Source organism: Eucalyptus grandis, chromosome 10 (assembly GCF_016545825.1).
Source record: "Eucalyptus grandis isolate ANBG69807.140 chromosome 10, ASM1654582v1, whole genome shotgun sequence".
Lineage (NCBI taxonomy): Eukaryota > Viridiplantae > Streptophyta > Magnoliopsida > Myrtales > Myrtaceae > Eucalyptus > Eucalyptus grandis.
Genome location: NC_052621.1, coordinates 20,965,752 through 20,985,923, shown reverse-complemented (window position 1 = coordinate 20,985,923; position 20,172 = coordinate 20,965,752). Strand labels below are relative to the sequence as shown.

The following is a 20,172-nucleotide window of genomic DNA, read 5'->3' as shown; positions in this document are numbered from 1 at the left end:
TGAAATTCAAATACTTCCACTTATTTGCAAGCATTTATGACCTCCAATCGAGAAGAGCTAGAATCCTTTATAACTACTTATGAGCTCCAATAGAGAAGCACTTGGATCCATAGTAATTGCTATAATTAGTAAACTCTAAACACAAATATTGCGAGATGGCAATTTAATCCGAAAGCGACTAATTGCATCGCTCAATCAAATTAATACATCACTTTGATGATCGACTAGGCTCCTTATGGACGTGACCAACGCGAGGGATCGCAGTGGGTGACGAATGGTGGGCGGCTTCACGACTGGTTCACGGTGGTGCATGGCGGACTTGAATGGCAAGGAGTGAGCTCGATGGGGGATCTCGGTACGGCCAATGACGCCAATGGGCGTCTCGGTGAAGAGGCCTGCTTCGAATCAGTGGGATCACAGCGAGCAAGAGAGCCCAGCGACGACTCTTGGCTGGAAGTGAGGTCACGGATAGGGGTAGGAACTTGGCCGAACATTGGCGAAAACTTCTTCATACCTACAGAAACAGAAACAGCTGCAACAAGCTAAGCAGAATGGCAGCCTTGTTGGACGGAGCAGGCGTCGAAAGACCAGGGAACGGCACCATCGACCTTGGGCAAGGAAGTCAGCAACGTCGTCGAGCCAGGGAACAAGAGCAACAGCACGATAGATGGCAAATCAGAAGCCTCGTCGGAAGCAAGTGCGACAATGGTGGCTCAAACGTAGATTGAAGGGGTGAAGCAACGTGGAGCAGGTCCGAATGCGTAATCCAACGTCCTCGTTGGGTAGTGGCCAGAAAATGTGTCAAACGAGTTACAGCGAGGTGCAGGGTTGAAGCAAACGAAGCACCAAGGAACAAGGACACTGTGTTGGAAAACATGGCTTCAAATTGAATAGAATAAGATTTTAAGATGTGATATCACTTTTTTATAACCCATTTATACATAATGGTAAAGAGGTCCCGCGGCAAATATTTTTCAAAATACAACAAAGTCTCAATGAAGAATACAATATAACAATTCCAATATTGCTCCATGATCTCTTAAAGGAAATAATCGAAATAATGATTGTAGTTATGGAAAGAAAGTCAAAAAGATTTCATAAACATTCATGCCGAAACTAACATATTTAATTAATTTTCAAAGTTACAAAAAAAACAAGTATATTTTCAAATATTATCTTGAAAAGACATAAAATTCAAATAAGAATAATTAATAGATAATTAATTTTTGTAATAAAATTGTGAATTTCACAATTTCCAAAAATACTAAATGAATAAACACAACATTTCAACAAATAAATATTACTAAGAAAATTGTATGAAATAAAATTTGAAAAAAAAAACAAAAAAATTAGTGCTAATTAAATCGCAGGTGCATATGGCACTACACCTAATATTCACGCACCCGCACATGAATATTGTGAATCTAACCTTCAACTCATTCTTTTCCTTTAAATAAATTAGAAGAAGTTCATACTTATAAAATAGTTTATGTCCTCCCAACTTTTTCACGTGGAAAAGGAAAAGACGTTCATGTATGTTTTACAAGCAAAAAGACAGTTTTCACCGTCTTTTATTTTTTTATTTTCCTCTCCATACCCTCTATACTCGCCTTTGTCCTTTCTGTAAACGATGTTCCCTCCCTTGGCTTTTTTCCGTATCAACGTGTCAGAGAGGACAGCCCTCACTTTTTCTCTGAACACACTCTTCTCTCTCTTTCCGGTCTCTTAGAGCCTGCATATTTTTATTTCTAAATTTTTGTTTTTTTTTTTCAGAAATAAAAAAAAAAAAAAAAACGCGTTTTTTATATTTTTATTCTTTTTGTTCTTTTGTTCTCGAAACACAAAATAGAAAAAAAAAAAGAAACAAAAAAACTATTTTTGTAAAACAATTTTGAATAAACGTTTCTTTTGTATTTATTCTCTTTTTCTTTTCTTCTTCTTTTTTTCTTCTTTTCTTTCGCCGGTCGCCACCGCCATGGCCACGACCAGCCGTCAAGGGTTGGCAACCTCGCCGGCCTTGCTAGCCCCAGGCCGAGCCTCGCCTGGTCGGCGAGGCCGCAAAAGAAAAATAAAAAAAAAAAAAAAAATGAAAATAAAATAAAAATATTAAAAAATTAAAAGAAACAAAAAAAAGAATAAAATTTACCAAACGTGTTTCTATTCATTTTTTATTTCCAAAACAAGTTCACCAAACACGTTTTTTTTATTCAAAAATTAACTTCCCTAGAATAAACACTTTTTTTTATTTACATTCCCTAGGGAAGAAAAATAATAGAAATAAAAACATGCCCGCCCTTAATGTGGCCCAACTCTCTTCTTTTGGGCCCTCGCCACTTGAAGTCCCTAGGCCCTCTATTTATACAAATAGTTCCCTCTTATTGATAAGAACTTTGACGGATAATGACAAATTTCTTTTTATTCAAACTTCAACTCATCTCAAGATCGAGTTAGCCATTCAAAGCTCCTAAGATGGCATTAATGCTGATATTTCTTATCTCTAAAACCTTCACCTTTGTCACGGCCTAAATTTCGAATGCACCACCTAAAATTAGGCTAATGGCTAAATCTAAACGTATTAGCTCTTTTGAAATATTTAAACTTAGCTCACAATCAATAAATTCAGCTTCGGCATAGAGTTTGTCTTTTGGTTCTTTATTCACATTCATCCCATACCAATTCGCGACTTAAGTTTAAATTTCTTAATATGCAAATGGATTTTATCTAAGAGTCGCCACTTATCGATTTAGTGTAAGTCGATTAACTACCTAAGTAAAATAACGGGAGAATTATTTTACTTCTACGAATCAGAGACTTTGGGTATAGGAACTTGATTACACTAGACTTTCTAGTGCCCTTTTAGTTCCTTCCTCTTTTTATTTCGAAAAAATATTTTGCAGGCAACTTGAATTAATTTTAATCCATTTTCCTAACATATGAGGTGATCATGCGCAAACCACCAATTTAACACCCAGATAAAACAGTGAATAAATTGCAAAACTTACCCCGTAGCAACGAAAGCATCTGCGTCGTTAGATCAGAATTCACATCATCAATCCTAGATATGATTTTTAATTAACACGCAATCACTCAATTTTTATTTCGCTTTTTTAATGTGAATATAATCCATATGCAATGCAATGCTTCTAATCTAACATGCAATGACATAACAATATAACCTATCCTATATGACTTAAGCAATATGACATAAATAAGCATACAGTTTATCCTAAAGACTGAGATGGATTTATTCTAAAAAGATGATTTTTCGTATTTTTCATGAGATTCAAAATTAAAGAAATACAATACTTAAATATGCAATATGAGCTAATTCTAATAATGAGCAATTTCTAAGTAAATTAACCTAGCAAAAATCACTAGATGGTGGGCATTTCATGAACCTAATCCTATATGACATAGGCATGATTTTTTATTTTTTATTTTATGAAAATCACTAAAAATAAAAATCTAACTAAAGTGAAATGCTATCTATTCTAAATGCCTTCTAAACATGCATTTAAAAAAAAAATAACTAACCTATCATGCAATCAATTCTAATCTACATGAAATGCAAATGCAATTTTTTTGTATTTTCAAGATAAACTAAACAATTAAAAGATAAACATTAAATCATCCATGGTTATCAAAAATGTTATCCACTGTTTAAATTGAAATTCAAATTTGATTATTTCACTAATAAAGTCAATAAATTGATCTTAAACCTTAAAGATTAATATATCAATTTTACTCCCGTGTGATAAATTGATCTTAAGCCTTAAATATCAAGATATCAATTTTAAAATAATTATTCCATCTAAAACCTTATAGATATGCGGCGGTTGCGAATGGATGCTAGGTTTTGATCATGCATTGGAAGATATTTCAAACAAAGAGATAAAATATCAAAAACTAAAACAAGATAAAACAAATCTACCTAAAAATAAAATAAATCTCTACCTAAATTGAATTTTTTTCCAAAAATCCGAACGGTGAAGTGGATCGCGATGGAAGCTCAGCGCAGCTAAGCATGGGGCAAGGGCAGCGGCTGTGATGGTGACTCGGTGTGGCTCGACAAGGCTGCGACAAGTTCGATGGTCTATGGTACGGGACACCAGAAAACCTATCGAAAGGTTAGATAATCCGTCGGGAGGCTTGCCGGTGTCACTGAGTCATCGTCGGTGCCGAGAACCGGTCACGGTATTGAGACCAGAATGGTGAAGCTGAGCAATGTCGTTTAATGCAGCAAGACCGGCGAGCATCACCAATGTTGGGCTGGGACTAATCTGGGCCGAAGAACCTGTAGTCGTGCCCGCACGCTACCCAGATCGTCGTGAAGCACTCAGGGACTGCCAGCGAAAACAGGTTTGCAGTGGGGGTGACGGTGAAGCACTTGGCGTGGCCGAGCAACAAGAACAGCAAATTAATTGATGTTGGGGCGCCCTTCACGGACACGATACCAGCACCGGAAAGAGCTGCAGGCGAACGTGAAGATCACTGACGTGGATGGAGTCCCATTGCTCTACCGAAGGTAAGATGGCAGAGCTTTTCCTCACGATCCACGCTTTCCTCTCGCTTTCTCACGCGCGTTTATCAACTTTGTCGTGTACGTCGCCCTCTGCCAAGTGATCCTCAAGAGAAGACTCTCCCTTTGTTGACTTTTAAACACCAAAAAGAACCCACGAAAATTCAACAGAAAGAAAACCCCTCACGATTTTTTCTCTCTCTCGCACGATTTTTCTCTTAATGTGCCCTTTCTCAATTGTGGATCATGGCCGGTCCCCTCACGATTTCTTCTCTCTTGATGCTCTCAACTGTGGCCATATGTTCAATGTATGGCCTCCCTCCAAACCCTACGCATTTTACCTTTTTATAGGCCACCAATTAGGATTTTTTTTTTTTTTTCAAATTGATATCCACAAAAATTCTTTTTTATAATATTCACTTTTCCGAACGTAATATTTGCTTTTCACATATGCCCTATCCAAAGATTCATCATATCCAAGAAAAATTTCAAATTCCTATTTTTCACAAGATAATTAAAGAAAACGGGCTTAGTTCGATCTGCCAAGTTTAAAGTTTAGAACCACTAATTCGAATCCATCCATCACCGGTCCAAATAAATACAAAACATGCAAACTAAAAATAAATGCACATAAATTTATATGCTATGCAATTAATATTTTTTCAGGAATAAAATCAACTCCTAATTTTCCATGTAATAAATAAATGACCGGATCGCCAAAATTTAGGTGTCAACAGCCCTCCAAATTCTCTTATTTTTATTTGATTTCAAAATTGTTAAATCCCAAACTATCTTCTAAAGATCAATGGAATTCAATCAAATAACTATTGAAAATTATATTTCATCAACAAGGAGTTGAATGTGGTGTTTAAAGCTACCACAGCTAGCCACATCTTTCAGAAGTATCTTTGATTACACATAAAATGGTACATGGTAACATCGCGCTCAAGCTATATGATTTACACGTGAGGGGACCTATACTTAGAATTAAGGAAAACAGAGTTAGTTACTACAAATATGCCTTCCCAATGGGCGAACTTCTTGTTCAAGTCCTTTAGAGACAGCCTCTTAGCAACAAACTACCTAGAGATTTAGTTCAAAGGAGTGCTAGGATGATAGCGCTGAGTTGCATTAAAATGCAATATGAACTTATGCTAATGGTATTTTTGTCTAGGGGACAGACCAACACTAATTTTCTTATGCTAATGGAATTTAATCACAATAAATTTCAAGAACATGCAAAGATGTAACATCAGAATTTACTCGACGATACCATACCTAGGATAGAGATACATGCTAGAATTTAATCGATGACACAAATCAAAATGCCAAAGCTAAGGATAAATAAAGTGCAGGGCTAGAAAGTAAAGATAAATTAAAAAAAAAAATAATATTTTGATTGATTTGTCGGGAGGTCTTTGAAGAGTACGATGTGTCTATTTAAAGCCTACAATCAACTATTATCAACTAATGTTGCTAATAGAGGTTGCAAACGGCTACAAAGAAATAAATTCCTAATGATTATGATAAGTTACACAAAAAGCTACAAAAGGATGTTACATACGATTGCTAAAGAAATAACTTTCTAATGGCTACGAAAAGTTACAAAAGGAGGTCGGCAGTTACATATACTCTGCTACATGGCGCTTTCTTCAACTCAATTATCTTAATGGTTGCATCCGAGATTATTGATTCCACTTTTGTTAATTCCGTCTCATTGTTGATTCTTCAAGTTCTCACATGTCAATAATAACTACAAATCGGGCATTTTTTTGTGCAAACAGCGCCATTGAGGTGGACTTGCTTCTCCGCCATTGGAAGTCGCAGAAGATATAAAGATGAGATGATGATGGCGATGACGATGGAGATTAGATGAGGTATGAGAATCGATATGGTTGGGATATACAGGGTTTGCGATGAAGGGGTTTGAGTGCGCAGTAGGAACTTGCGTCGTTTTTTATGTTTTATTTTCCCTTTAATCGAAAACTTGCGTCGTTGAAGTATTGATTTTGTCGAGGTTGCTTCGCTCTTCACTTGTGTTCGAGTTCTGGTTGAGGGCTTTTGAGTGGGACAACTCATTTTCTAGTGTAATTTTCTACCTATGATCTTTTTTAAAAAAATTGAAAAATAATAGAAAATTTATGATTTTTAAAAATTTAGAAAATCGTGAAAATTAATATATGATTTTACGTGTCAATATTCATTGACATTAATTTCAAGATATGTTGGATACTTCGTTATGAAATCCAAAAAATTTGCAATAAAAAAAAAAGTGGCAAACAAATGAAAATTTTATTTGGTACCTTACAAACCTGCTAAAAATTTCTTTTACACATTCACAAATAGCATAAAATTCTTATTTTTAAATATCTATGTGTATTAGTGATATAGGTTGGGTATGAGTCATTGAATTTGCATTTGCATATAAATATATTAAAATTGATTAAATGGATAAATCGATTTAAGTCAAATCATTTTTAACTTGACCCACTTACTTGATGGCTCTAATCATGTGTATGGGGAGAAAAGATAAAAAAGTGGAACACGGGGCAAAAAATCTAGGAGCATGAGTCAAATGCATTGTGGATTTGTCTTTTTGAAGTGTGTCCACTACTCATGGGTTGAAAATGCGAGGACAATTTAATTTTTGTCCAGACGAAGAAGTCATTACCTAGTTATTGTATTAGATTAAGTCAATGTTACATTTAAAAACTGTTCTATCATGTATTATAAATGACTTTGTCCTCCACGTTATCCGTGAAGTTTTTAGTTTATATAATTTCTTTGGTTGTCAGTACTATATCAAGACAATTTGCCCCAAAAGAAGCAACAGGATTTCAAGTGACGGATGCACATCGGGCACGTACCATCATGTGTTTCGCCTCAAAAGCCAAGATTAGCCTCCAACAATTACGATCGGCTCTCTAAGGAGTAATTATGTGCTAATCCACAATAAAGAATTTCATCTTTTAATGCTAAAGATGCGAAGGAGTACTGTCAAATTCTCGATAAAAAAACTTTTCGACCAAATTCGACCAACATGACAGTTGGTTATCCACTACTTATATCTCCAAATGATGGAGAGTTCGCATCTGAATTTGTAAATATAGCAATTTCAGTCGTGCTCGTCATTTCTTGAAAGTATCTTCTTCTTTTTTTAACTTTTTCGACCAGAAATTTTCAAATAGTCGGGAAACTTTACCTAAAAAATGGTTTTAAAAAATGGCTTATTGGAAATGGCATACGTGGGAAGCACTTCGGCCACCATATCGCAGGGTTTTGATTAAAAAAAAAAAAAAAAAAGCATCCAGAAAAGATAGAATTTCCCCTCTCAGCAGCAACTCAACCCTCCATAAAAGTTAGACGCTAACAGCCCCGGAACACATATGCATGACACTTAACTCTCATTTTCTTCTTTAATAGCAGGTTGCTTGAGGAGTGCAGTTGAAGTTTCAATCAGAAGCGCAGGATAAATAAATGAGACAAGGACTCTCCTTTCTAACTCCTTCCCCTTCAAACTCCCCTTTTGACTTCCACTCAGAACGACATACAACCAACCTTTATAGCCCACATTCTTCCGATGATAATCTCTCACGAGCTCGCGAGTAGGAAGTTCATTAGCCGACGCATCGGTTCAGCTTCGCAACAAAAAGCACATGTCCCGGGGGCTCCGTCTTGATCTTTCTTTCCCATCACTTAAAAAGATCATGCAGAGATGGCTAATAAAATTTAAGTCAGGGCATCCGAGGGATAACCTCCACGGGATTCAGCAAAGCCTCGAAAAGCCCATGATTGAGAGAAAGCAATGTAGCTTATGGAGATACAGAACCCTATGATCAACTGAAAGTCTCAATGATAATGGAAGGTTGAGAGGCTATCTTATAACTCAGAGAGAATTTTCACAATAGGAAGAATTCCCAGATACCGACCTCGCCCCGCCCCGCCCCGCCTGTAGCCAGATTGTTGGTGGTCGTGGGCTAACATATTTGGGCGGTTACTTTGGTCATGGAAATATTTAAGTCGAAATATTTTTTTCATCTCATTTTTCATTCCTTCCAAAACCATTCTTCATAGAATAATCAGAAGATATCAACTGTCGTCATCCTAACCAAACCCACTACCTAAAGGACTCTCTTGCTCTACTGAAAATAAAATTATCTCATTCTTCACCCCTTTCCTCTTCTTGAAGTACCTACCTACTATTTTTTTTTTTTTTTTTTTTTTTTTTTTTTTGGGGGATAACTGTCGCTTTATTGTATTTTCTTCTTACAGACCTACTCAACTCTGCACACGCGTGTAGTGCATGTTCTAACCTAGTTGCACGTCTATGATAACATATGTGCAGTCTAGTTGCACGTCCACATCCTTCCCTCTCGGTCTACATCGATTGATAATATTAAACAAAGTAAAACATTCCAGCTTAACATCGACATAAATTGAAATATCCTAAAACCCTCCAATTTCCTTACCTTTTATAGGAAAACCTAAAATTTAAAGAAATTATGAAGACCCATCAAAATCTTGCCTATCCATTACTATGTATAACTTTCAAATTTAGGGTCCACCCGTAATGACTATAATAATTTTTCAATGGATCAAAGAGTTGACATGCTATTATTATCATCGAGCGCATTATGGTGAAAAAACCAATGTAGGATGTGAAGATTCCCAGAAATGGGCATCTCTTTCATTTTGCTTTGTGGCCCTGCGAATCTCCAAAACTCCAACCTAGTAATCGATAGCTAGCAAGAAATCTTGTAGTACTCTATTGAAGTAACAAATCAAAAGGAAAAAATCAGAATGTTTGCTGTAGAATCTTTTACAAATCAGTATGAATATAACAAATTAAGTAAGTGTTAACGAGTTAATCATTTGGAGACCGTACATGATCTTCTACAAATCGGTTTGCTTACTCACTTGGATTTCATATATACTACGTGACATTGGCATCTACCAACGTCAACCTTCATTACTTTTCTCGGACATCTTGCAGCTAATCCAATTTTTCATGCTTATACAAAGCACATTGAGATCAATTATCATTTTGTTTGGGAAAAGATTGCTCTTGGTTCTATTGTAACATGCCATGTTCTGTTTTCCTCACAAATTACTAATGTTTTCACTAAACCATTGGCTCGAGATGTGTTTGTTGGTTTACAAATCAAACTTGGTCTCTGGTCCTCCCATTAACCAGTTTGAGTATTGAAGTAACAAATCAAAAGGGAAAAAATCAGAGTGTTTGTAGCGTGGAATCTTCTACAAATCAGAATGAAGATAAAATATCAAGTAGAGTATTAACGAGTTGATCATTTGGAAATTGTGCAATTTTTTTACAAATCAATATGAAGATAGCAAATCGAGCGGAGTATCAACAAGTTTATCATTTTGAAATCTTTTCCGATTTGTCCTTTATTTAATTTCCTTGTAGATATAATTTTTATTTTTTATTTTTAACTTTCACCTATATATATTGCACAACATATCAACGAAAGCAATACTTCATCGACTTGGTTTTTGAGTTTCTTCATACTCAACCTACAATGATATGTAACTCCAAATTCAAATAAAACACTTCACAACCCTCCACAATGTTACCTCAAAGCTCATGTAAACAATCGACCTTAACTCCCCACTCGGCCAAACATCACAAATATCCCGGTACTAGTTAGATTGGATCAAGCTATGTCCTCACATAAAAGAAGCCACCAATGCTAGCTTGCAAAGAGCTGAATCAAGAACTGAATCGAATCTCGCCCTAGTTGCTCTTGTCATCCCCAGGCGAGTTCAGTCCTTGCCAGCCTAGGCACAAGCATCTTTCACCTCATAAATAAGGCCTGATTTCGAAAGAAAAAAAAAAGGCCCATTGATGGCCAGCAGAGGGAAAAAGTTAAAAGAAAAGGAAAAGCAAAAAATGCCATGTCAATACCAATCATACTAAATAGGATGGCTACATCAATGATTCTCCGGTCAAAATTGACTGAAAAGAGGAAAATAACATCTCTCACAATGCCCCCATCTTTTCCCCACAAATGAGGGGACTGTTTAAGGTGAAAGAAGTCAAGTCTTTCGTTGTTGAGCGTAGGAAAGTGTTTGATGACCACAAGTCCGAAAGTCCTTAAGCTGCATTTGATTGTCTAGATTTCTAATCATTATAGGATTAGATATGATATGATATGATATGATATGAAATTTAGGGGATTTTGCTTTATCCTATTCACTATTTGATGATTGTAGTAATAAAGTCGAATATATTCACATTATATTATATATATTATTAGATATAAATGGCATATCAATGTAAATGAACCATAAAGTTTACAATCGAAGATGGTAAAAATTTCTTATGACACTCTTGTCTACTTTTATTTTCATTTGCTTTTTTTATTTTATTTTCCTCTCTTTTTTAATTAATTAATTTTTTATTTCTTTCTTCCCCTTCCATCATTCTCGAGTAAAATTTTATTAAATAGAAAACTATACCAATATACCTAAAATACTAAAATACCTAAAAATGTAATGAATATATATTTAAATATTGAATTCATATTATAAGATAAAATTAAATTCGAATATATAATAAAAATAAGATTATACTAAAAAACTAAATTGTTATTTTTCGTTTTAATTCAACTAATTTAAAATATTTTTAAAATTTGTTAATTTAAGAAGTTTATTATTTAAGAAAAATAACTTTCCTATTATGGATATTATAAATTTTACTCACATTTCCTTGATCTCCCCCATGAAATAATTTTATCTGATTTATATTCTAATCTATATCTTCTTTATATTCAACTTTGTCCTGTCTTGAGGAGGCACCAAACGTAAAATGTGATAAATCTTATCATATTTTGAATTTTATCCTAACTATCAAATACAACATTATAGCTTAGATAATCTTATCTTATTCTCACTAATGTTGCTGTCTACTTCTCCTTACAAGGGACATATGAGAGGATCCAAAAGTCATTGTAAAACACAAATAAAGACTAATCTCACAATTTTATACTTCACAAACGGAGGATGATGATCCTCTTATGCTTGCTACGAGCCAATGTCCATGTCCACGAATTAAGTCCAAAAACTCGCCTCGTTCTAGTCCTTCAGCAGTAAAAATATTCCACAATAAGAAGAAATCATGTTAAATGCGATGAAGAAGCCATGTTTGATTGAAAGCAAAACATAACAACTTATCCGTGTCATCTTCCATAACAAGAAAGTTCTATAATTTATGTTTTATGTTATGTGTTTTGAAATTTTTTTAGTATTTATTTTATTTTATATATCCATCTTTTATGGATTGAAGAAAATTTATTTTTTATTGTAACTTTACTTCAATTTTTCTCAACTAAAAATAAAGGATTTGTTAAACTCTGAAATCGATCTTGCATAACAGGATATATTTCAAATCTCGATGAGCAAATTCTAAATTTCAGAAAATGAAAAAGTTGAGTAGATTTAAGTTAGAACTGAGGACCTATGACTATGAGAAATCAGAAACTGTCCGTTCCCAGCATCGAGTCCCATACACGACGTCGTCGTCGTCGGTCGCCCCATGCGTTGAAAAACCAATCCCGTCGTGTCGTTTGTCGTGTCGTTCCAATTGGGAATCCCCCAGACCGACTTTCCTCCGTCGAGCATCACAGGTCCTTGGGAATGCGCGCCATGCATTGCTTTTTCTCTCGAGAATTGAGGTTGCAAAAGATGCCGATTCGGCTTTCCTAACTTACTGCTGCCGCGGCGGCGTTGCAAGAAGCAAGCAGCATCAGAACCGAATTTAAGACAACCGCCCCACTCCCACCACATCCCACCAGCTGGATGTCGGATATTTGTCTTTTTATATTCGCACGTCACGTTAATTCTCCCCTACCACTCTTTTGTTTTTTTCTTCTTCTTTTTTCTTTCACTTTTCTTTCTTATATTATTCGGAATGACGATTGCCTATCTTAATAACCCCTATACGCGATTACAAATATTGGTTTCAAAACTTCTTGAGCCGTGTAGAAAGGCATGATCTTAAGCGTCACGCCCTTATGAATATATATGATTTTCGATATCTAGTCGAATATTCAGTAACTCTCCTTCTCAGCCATACATAATCTTTTTTTTATTATATCATATTCTATTTGATAGTCTTATGCGTACAAGATGTATTCGGGTTATAAAAAAATGTGAAAACCCTTTGACTTTTTATTAAAGGGGAATCTCCATCGATTAGTAGGGTTCAATTTGATCTAATCTACAGGAATGAGTTCTTTATTTTTTTTTGTTGGTCAATAACTAAAAATTCCAATTAACTGTTGATTAGTTGGTAAAAAGTACGATTAAAGTTAGATTGAAAATTGAATCTAATAATATAATTTCAGTTTTGAGCTAAATTACCCTTTTTAAATTTTATCACTAACCCGAATTTCGAGAGAATTGTCCTTACGCACATACAAACATTTTCTACTTTTGATTCATGTTTTCATGATAAGTTCTAACTTGGTGAAAATAGCCCTTGGTTTTTTTTTTTCCATGCCTCCATCGGATTTTTCCTCGATGACAAATTTGTCCTGAAAAGTTAAAATAGATGAATTTTCTTTTGGGGAGCGGTCCTCTTTTAGTGCCTTTTAGTGGTGCGCGCGCTTTCACTTAGTTTAGACAAGCCAATCATACTTTATGTGGATTCTAAATTTAGACAAATTTTCATGTGCAACTCATTAATTATCTCCATGATTTATCCCGATCCAGCCTGTTGCCTTCCATATTTGTGGCAGGTGAGGATAATAATAATTGAAAAAAAAAAATCTTTTGAAATTAGTATGCATATCATGTCGAAATTAATGCAATGGTTTGGGGAGGGGGGTGAATTAAAATCGAACATCACCGGTTAACAGATGAGAACATTAACAAATCAGTTCGGCTCAAACTCCATCCCGCTTCTCCTGCGCCCTTTCAAGTCCGGCTTTAACCACAAATCGTAACATCGATTTCAATGGAAATATCAACGGATTAAGAAAAATAAAGTAAAAAAAATAAAAGGGAAGGATTCCAATAGGATCGTAACGGCACCTGAATCCGCGGTCGCAGCAAAGATTTCCGGGAGCGCCCGAGCCGGGCTCGGTCCGAGATATTCCTTTTGGACTCAGCGAGTCCCCGGACGTTCGCGCGCGACTCAGTAAGAGCGGAAACGGAAAAAGAATAATAATATCTCCCCAGCTCCACCGCCCGATCACGGCGCGCCACGTCACCACGTGGACCCCACTTTGACTACTTATTTATTGAGAGAGAGCCAGAGAGAGGAAAAGCTGTTAATCCGGGCTGATTAGGCAAGATGATGGGAGAAATTACTGCCAGATAAAGAATAATATATATATATTTTTTGGAAAGTAAGTTTTTTAAAAGGTAATATAGATAGGAATATTATCTCATTAAAAGGCGGGCATCCCATATTTCTCTCTTCAACGCAGAATCACTCCCTTCGAGACTCTCTCTCTCTCTCTCCTTCCTCCTCCTTCGTCATCCTCGTCTTCCGTCGCTCGTCTGCCGCCGTAGGACGGCCGAGCGGAGAAGGGCACGTCTCGCCGCCGGCGACGATCCCTTCGAGTTTGCGACTGCGGTGTGGAGGGCATTCCTCCGCCGTTCGCTTCCTTGCTTGCTTTCCTTCTTTGGATTCTGGGTCTGGTACTGGTGCTGGTTCTGGTTCCGGGTCTTGTTCTGGTTCAGGGGCTTGCGCTTCGCTCCTTTTTTTTTTTTTTTTTTGGGTTTTTCCTTCGTGTGTTTTTCTTCTTTCTCTTTTCTCCTTGGAGGGGAGGCGGGCCGGGCGGGAGAGAGAAAGTCTCGTCTACGGATGGCCGCGCAGTTCCGCAGTGCGATGGGGGTGTACGAGCGGGTCAGGACCGAGGACCCCAATGGCGACGTCGAGAAGGCTTCTCCCGATCCTAAGGCCGGGTTCCCGCGCTCCGGCGATGGCTGTGTAGTCGCCTGCGACGTCGAGGCGGCGGGGCCGCAGGTCCCCGACTCGAGATCGGCCTCTCGCCGATGCGGCGGCGGCGGGGAATCCGAGCGGCGGCAGCGGCTTGTTTCTCTCGACGTGTTTCGCGGCCTCTCCGTCGTGGTAATGTTGCTTTCGGCCCTTTTTGCCAATATTTGTTAAGAAAGTGACGTGAGTTATTCGTTTAAGATATTGATAAAAAAAAAAAATGGAACTTTTGAGGTGCCGGCATTTGCCGGAATCCCAGGATCTGCTCACCGGAAAGTTGCCACCGCCGATTCGAAAGATTTGCCGCTGTTGACATGATAAATTAGATTATGATGGGATACGAAACTTAAAGCTGTTGACATGATAATTTAGATTATGATGGGATGCGAAACTTTTTTATGTGTCGCTATTATCTTTAATTCGGCATTGTAGAATCCGCACCGGAAGTGTTGAACTTGAGTCCGGAAGGTCGTGGCTGGTCAACCATGTCTGTTATTGTCCAGACAGTAGTGGTAGACGAACTGTTATCCTCATAAACACAAGAAAGCTTCTATCTTAATCAGGGACAAAGGGTGGTTTATTATCTTAATCATATTCATTGATAATGTAGTTGTTTTGCCTCTTTTCTGTAACTTGGGGAAATGAGCAATGGATTAGGTAATGTTTTCTTCTCAGTCAATTCTCCTAAGTTTTGAGCCTTGGCCACCTATCAACCTCTGCATTTCTTGTGAACCTGAGAAACAGAGGAAAGGGAAGTTATTGGAGAAGGTATCTTTAGATTTCTAAAATATTTATGTTACTATTTATTTAAAAAAATAAAAACATTTGATGGATCATCTAGACCCACACTTGGCACCCTCCCATGGACCATGCGTGGATGTTATTGCATCATCTTTACTTAGAGCAAAAGTCAAGACAGAGGAAAACCATTATCTATTCTTTGCTTATAAAGTTGGTTTCCATCCTACTCGCATTAAGGGGAAAAAAAAGGAGCTTTCTTCTTATTGCCCCAATCTGAAGATACAATAATATGGAAAAAGAAACGAGTGTTCTTCCTAGTGCCACGCTCTGAAGAAATAATAATAACCCTGCATACGGTTTTCCTGCAATAGGGTAGGTTGAACTTCTGTTCAAAACAGATAGGGCATAAACTCCCACCCTACATTAGTGAAAAGTTAATTTACTTGGGAGAACTCCAATCTGGGAGTGCTCAGGCATGAACTCTGTCCCTGTCCATATCCGAATGTATTGGAAGTGATTTACTCCTTTTTCAACGTGTTGTAGGGAATTATTAGGTGGGCTAAATGAAGCCTAGTTTAGTTTTGCAACAAATGCAATATGATGCATTGGCTTTTATCTGGCCATTAATTGCGATAATCTTGTTGAAGGCAGGGACATAATGGGTGAACTACGGTAGTTTGTATACCTTATCGTCAATGTTTCTCTAAGTAGGACTTTAACAATCTTGACTGATGTCATGATCTCCTGGGTATTAAGTGGTGAGAAAGAAATTTGTTTCATTCCTAGTATTTATGCAACTTTCTCCAGTCAGATTGTTCATGTGTGCTCTGGAGTGGGATTTTTCCTGTTAGCTAAATTATCAATAATTAGCCCATGTACTTGGGAAGCTTTAAAACAGGAAATGAAAGAGAAAAATATGATGTAATATTTCAGCCGCATGTGATCTTGGAAAAGGTATAATGACAACCATGAATCACTTAGTGGCTGTTTCCCTTTGTTTGCAGATTTCTTTGATATATTTTTGGGTCCTGAAAATGACTTTTGACTAAATTATCACTGAGCGAATCACTTAATATGCTTCATGCAGCTAATGATTGTCGTGGATCATGCGGGTGGAATTATCCCTGCCATCAACCATTCACCATGGGATGGCTTAACTCTGGCAGATTATGTAATGCCATTTTTCCTGTTTATTGTTGGTGTCTCACTGGGACTTGCGTACAAGGTACAATTGCTGATGTCTTTCTTTATATCTCCAAGCAGTCGTTCTGATCTAATATGCTATGCTTTTTTAATCTTGAACCTCAAATCCTAAACTGTAGAGTTAGGTGCCTCCTATGTATGTTGCCTCTTTCTCCTTGACTTCTATAAAGGTAGGTACTTTCATCAGTTCAATGATTTGATAGATTTCTTTTCTCGTAGAAAATGTCATGCAGAGCTTCCGCAACTCGAAAAGTCCTTCTTCGGGCACTTAAGCTTTTGCTTTTAGGTCTTTTCCTCCAAGGTACCATACTTGATGTATATTTTTTGGTTATATGAGGAAGTCCTAACGTACACATTGCAGATTTTGTTGGTTACTTGCTGAATAAGGTTTACGTCACACTTTCTTTCATCTGTGTCTGGATTTTTTTTTTCTTGTCTATATCATACTAGGATCTTATGCCTTCTTTCTGTAATTTCTTTCCCTCTAGGTGGTTATTTTCATGGTGTTGGTAGTCTTAATTATGGAGTGGACATGCAACAGATGAGATTTATGGGAATACTGCAAGTATGTGTTTTTATAATGCTCTTCTTTTAGTTGTTTTCTCTTTTTGAAGTTTCACGTGCTGTCTAATTACTTGTTAAACACCTTTCTGCCCCTCCAGAGAATAGCTATAGCATTTGTGGTGGCAGCACTATGTGAGATTTGGCTAAAGGGTGGTGATGATGTTAACTCAGGATTTTCTCTGATGAAGAAATACCGAAGTCAATGGTATGTTATTTAGATTAAATGGAGTAACTATTCTCACTATGGAATGGTTTTCGTTTCCAGAGGCTGGACAAGCTGGTCCCTATGTTTCCAAAACTGGAAATCTTGTGAATATTAATGCTCTGCTAAGCCATGTTAGTCAGTTATTTTCTTCCGTATTTAGGGCAAGAAAGCAGTTCAATTCCTCAGCTTGCTCTACAGGGAATTTTAGCGATTGACAAAATGATTACTCAGATAATGTTGGTAATAGTTAAAGTGGTGGTAGTGTTAATAACCACTTCCACTTGAATGGGACTTGTGTGTCCTCATTGATGGGAAGAATTTCGCTCTGAAGTGTTGTCAAGTAACTAATGGAACAAATTTTCACCTCATTCTCATGTCTATGCAAAACTTATGTATATCCGACATTCTCTATAAGAAAGACATGTTTTTATTTTCTAGGGTAATGAATCGCCTTTGACTCAACGACTCTTTAGGTCATCAATCTAACAGTCTTTCCCCTTTGTCGACAGTATTTGCGGATGATATTCCGTTAGACTGCATTACTCTTGTAGATGTTGACTTCTTTAGCTGATGCCATGTCCATGTCTTCTTCCAGGGCCGTGGTACTTGTGCTTACCACTGTATATATTTCATTATTATATGGCTTGTACGTGCCCGACTGGAAGTATCAAATTCCAACTGAATCTTCCTCCCTTTCACAAGAAATAATTTTGGTGAGCTTTCCGATTCATTGCTAAATCTTTTCCTGGATTGATCACGTTTGTATGATTTATGATTAAATAGGTGCTAAAATTTGTCCATTTAAAGGTGAAATGTGGAGTGCGAGGAAATACTGGACCAGATTGTAATGCTGTCGCAATGATTGATCGTGAGGTGTTGGGAATTCGACATTTATACAGAAAGCCAACTTATGCACGGACAAAGGTCTCTTCATCATATTTGCCTTCTATGTCCATTGTTTTCCTCCCTCAGATTAGTTTACTTCTTTTTCTGATAATTCATTTTCTTTCACAGCAATGCAGTATTCATTCTCCAGAGTCTGGCCCTTTGCCTGCTAATGCTCCATCATGGTGTCAGGCCCCCTTTGATCCTGAAGGCCTTTTAAGGTGATTTTTTAGAACAATTCATAAGGGAATAGGGGAGGGACTAGAATGGAATTGGGAAAGGTGGAAAGATAAAGAGAAGAGAGGGTTAGGGCCCCCTTTGATCCTGAAGGCCTTTTAAGGTGATCTTTTAGAACAACTCATAAGGGAATAGGAGAGAGACTGGAATGGAAGAGGGGAAGATGGAAAGATAAAGAGAAGACAGGGTTAGGGCCCCCTTTGATCCTGAAGGCCTTTGCAGGTGATCTTTTAGAACAACTCATAAGGGAATAGGAGAGAGACTGGAATGGAAGAGGGGAAGATGGAAAGATAAAGAGAAGACAGGGTTAGGGCCCCCTTGATCCTGAAGGCCTTTTAAGGTGATCTTTTAGAACAACTCATAAGGGAATAGGAGAGACTGGAATGGAAGGGGGGAAGATGGAAAGATAAAGAGAAGAGAAGGGTTAGGGGTGTGTGGGTGGGGAAGTTGCAGATTTTTCTATACTAGGTGCTAAATCGAAAGTGGTTCTGTCTGTAAAAAAGGCCAAAGGCATGTAGTATATTCATTATCTTTCTTGTTTCTGTGGTTAGCTTAGTGATTTAATTGCCAACTTGCCATTGATGAAATATATGTGGTTGCCTCTTTGTGGAGAAGGACAATTGTTGATTTGTTACTGGTTTCATGTATTACAACAATGTCTATGCTTTCTGTATGCAGTTCGGTGATGGCTGTGGTTACATGCTTGGTTGGCTTGCACTTTGGACATGTGATTGTCCATTTTAAGGTGAGAGAATAGTGTATTGCAGAGATTTTATCTTACCCAATGGAGATCACCTTTTTTGACGTTTTATTCTTTTGGCATTTTGCTTCCAGGATCATGGCAAAAGAACTTTCCTCTGGATGATCTCATCTTCTTTTCTTGTGGTTCTAGGCCTGGCATTAGATCTTTTTGGTGATTTACTTTTTATCTTGATTATTTATCCCAATCAACGATCAGTTCTGAGGACAGGTTTATTAATTTATCTATCATTTGCTTTTGTGTAACAGGCATGCATGTGAATAAGGCTCTGTACACATGCAGTTACACGGCTGTCACTGCTGGTGTAGCTGGGATTCTCTTCACCTTGATATACCTGATGGTAAATTGTCAATCCCCTCCGTCAAGTGTTGACTCGTCCAGATTTTACAAATTTGATGTATTTGTTTTACGTTATAGCAAGGATCTTGTCCTTACGAAGTCTTAATTTACGTTTCACACATTCTGGTTTTTCCTAATGTGCTTTTTCTCAACAGGTTGATTTTGGTGGACTTAGGCATACTACCATGGTTCTGGAGTGGATAGGGAAGCACGCGTTGACTATTTTTGTCATTGCTGCAACAAATGTCTTGCCCGTTTTCCTCCAGGGCTTCTACTGGAAGCATCCTGAGAACAACATTGTATGTTTGCTTCTCCTTCCATTATTCTATTTCAACTACAAAACATTGCCCATTTGTCTGACAATGTCACAAAATCGATAACTCTTCTTATGGCAGCTGAGTTTAATTGGAATTGGAAGACGGTAGGAAGCTTGGTATCATTCTCCGACTCTGGAAGGAAACTCTTGATCGCTGAATATTTATTGAAGCAACTAGCCACATCTATTAAATAGTGGTCCGTTGCAGTTCATACAGAAAATATATCTGTTCTGTTCAGTGAGGTTAGAGAACTGCAGTTCTCTCCAAATTTGTAGGCTCTCTGTACATAATTAGCTATTCACCGTCACTTTATTTCGTTGTAGGATTTTATAATGGTGGTCTCTAACGGTGAATCTCTTTTATAGTTTTTTGACGAAGGATATTGGAAATTTCAAAATATTTCTCAGGCATAAAAGTATGTTTATTCTCTGTTTTCAA

At 37.2% G+C, this 20,172-nt stretch overlaps 1 protein-coding gene across 1 annotated transcript; it reads left to right on the top strand.

The window, feature by feature from the left end:
• Positions 1–13,946: 13,946 nt before the first annotated feature.
• LOC104422226 (heparan-alpha-glucosaminide N-acetyltransferase) lies at positions 13,947–20,172 on the top strand. The gene is made up of 13 exons (XM_010034482.3): positions 13,947–14,618; positions 16,312–16,449; positions 16,647–16,728; positions 16,916–16,992; positions 17,090–17,196; positions 17,792–17,909; positions 18,004–18,120; positions 18,211–18,302; positions 18,997–19,063; positions 19,153–19,231; positions 19,327–19,418; positions 19,573–19,716; positions 19,813–20,172. Exons 1-13 carry the CDS (start codon positions 14,352–14,354, stop codon positions 19,840–19,842), a joined length of 1,410 nt encoding a protein of 469 aa, XP_010032784.2. The 5' UTR covers positions 13,947–14,351; the 3' UTR covers positions 19,843–20,172.

Excerpts from the sequence above, each read along its gene's own strand:
- LOC104422226 (XM_010034482.3), top strand. The coding sequence starts at position 14,352 with ATGGCCGCGCAGTTCCGCAGTGCGATGGGGGTGTACGAGCGGGTCAGG. Across the intron at positions 17,197-17,791 it reads AAGAAATACCGAAGTCAATG|GGCCGTGGTACTTGTGCTTA; the intron begins GTATGTTATTTA and ends GTCTTCTTCCAG. Across the intron at positions 19,232-19,326 it reads CCTGGCATTAGATCTTTTTG|GCATGCATGTGAATAAGGCT; the intron begins GTGATTTACTTT and ends TTTGTGTAACAG.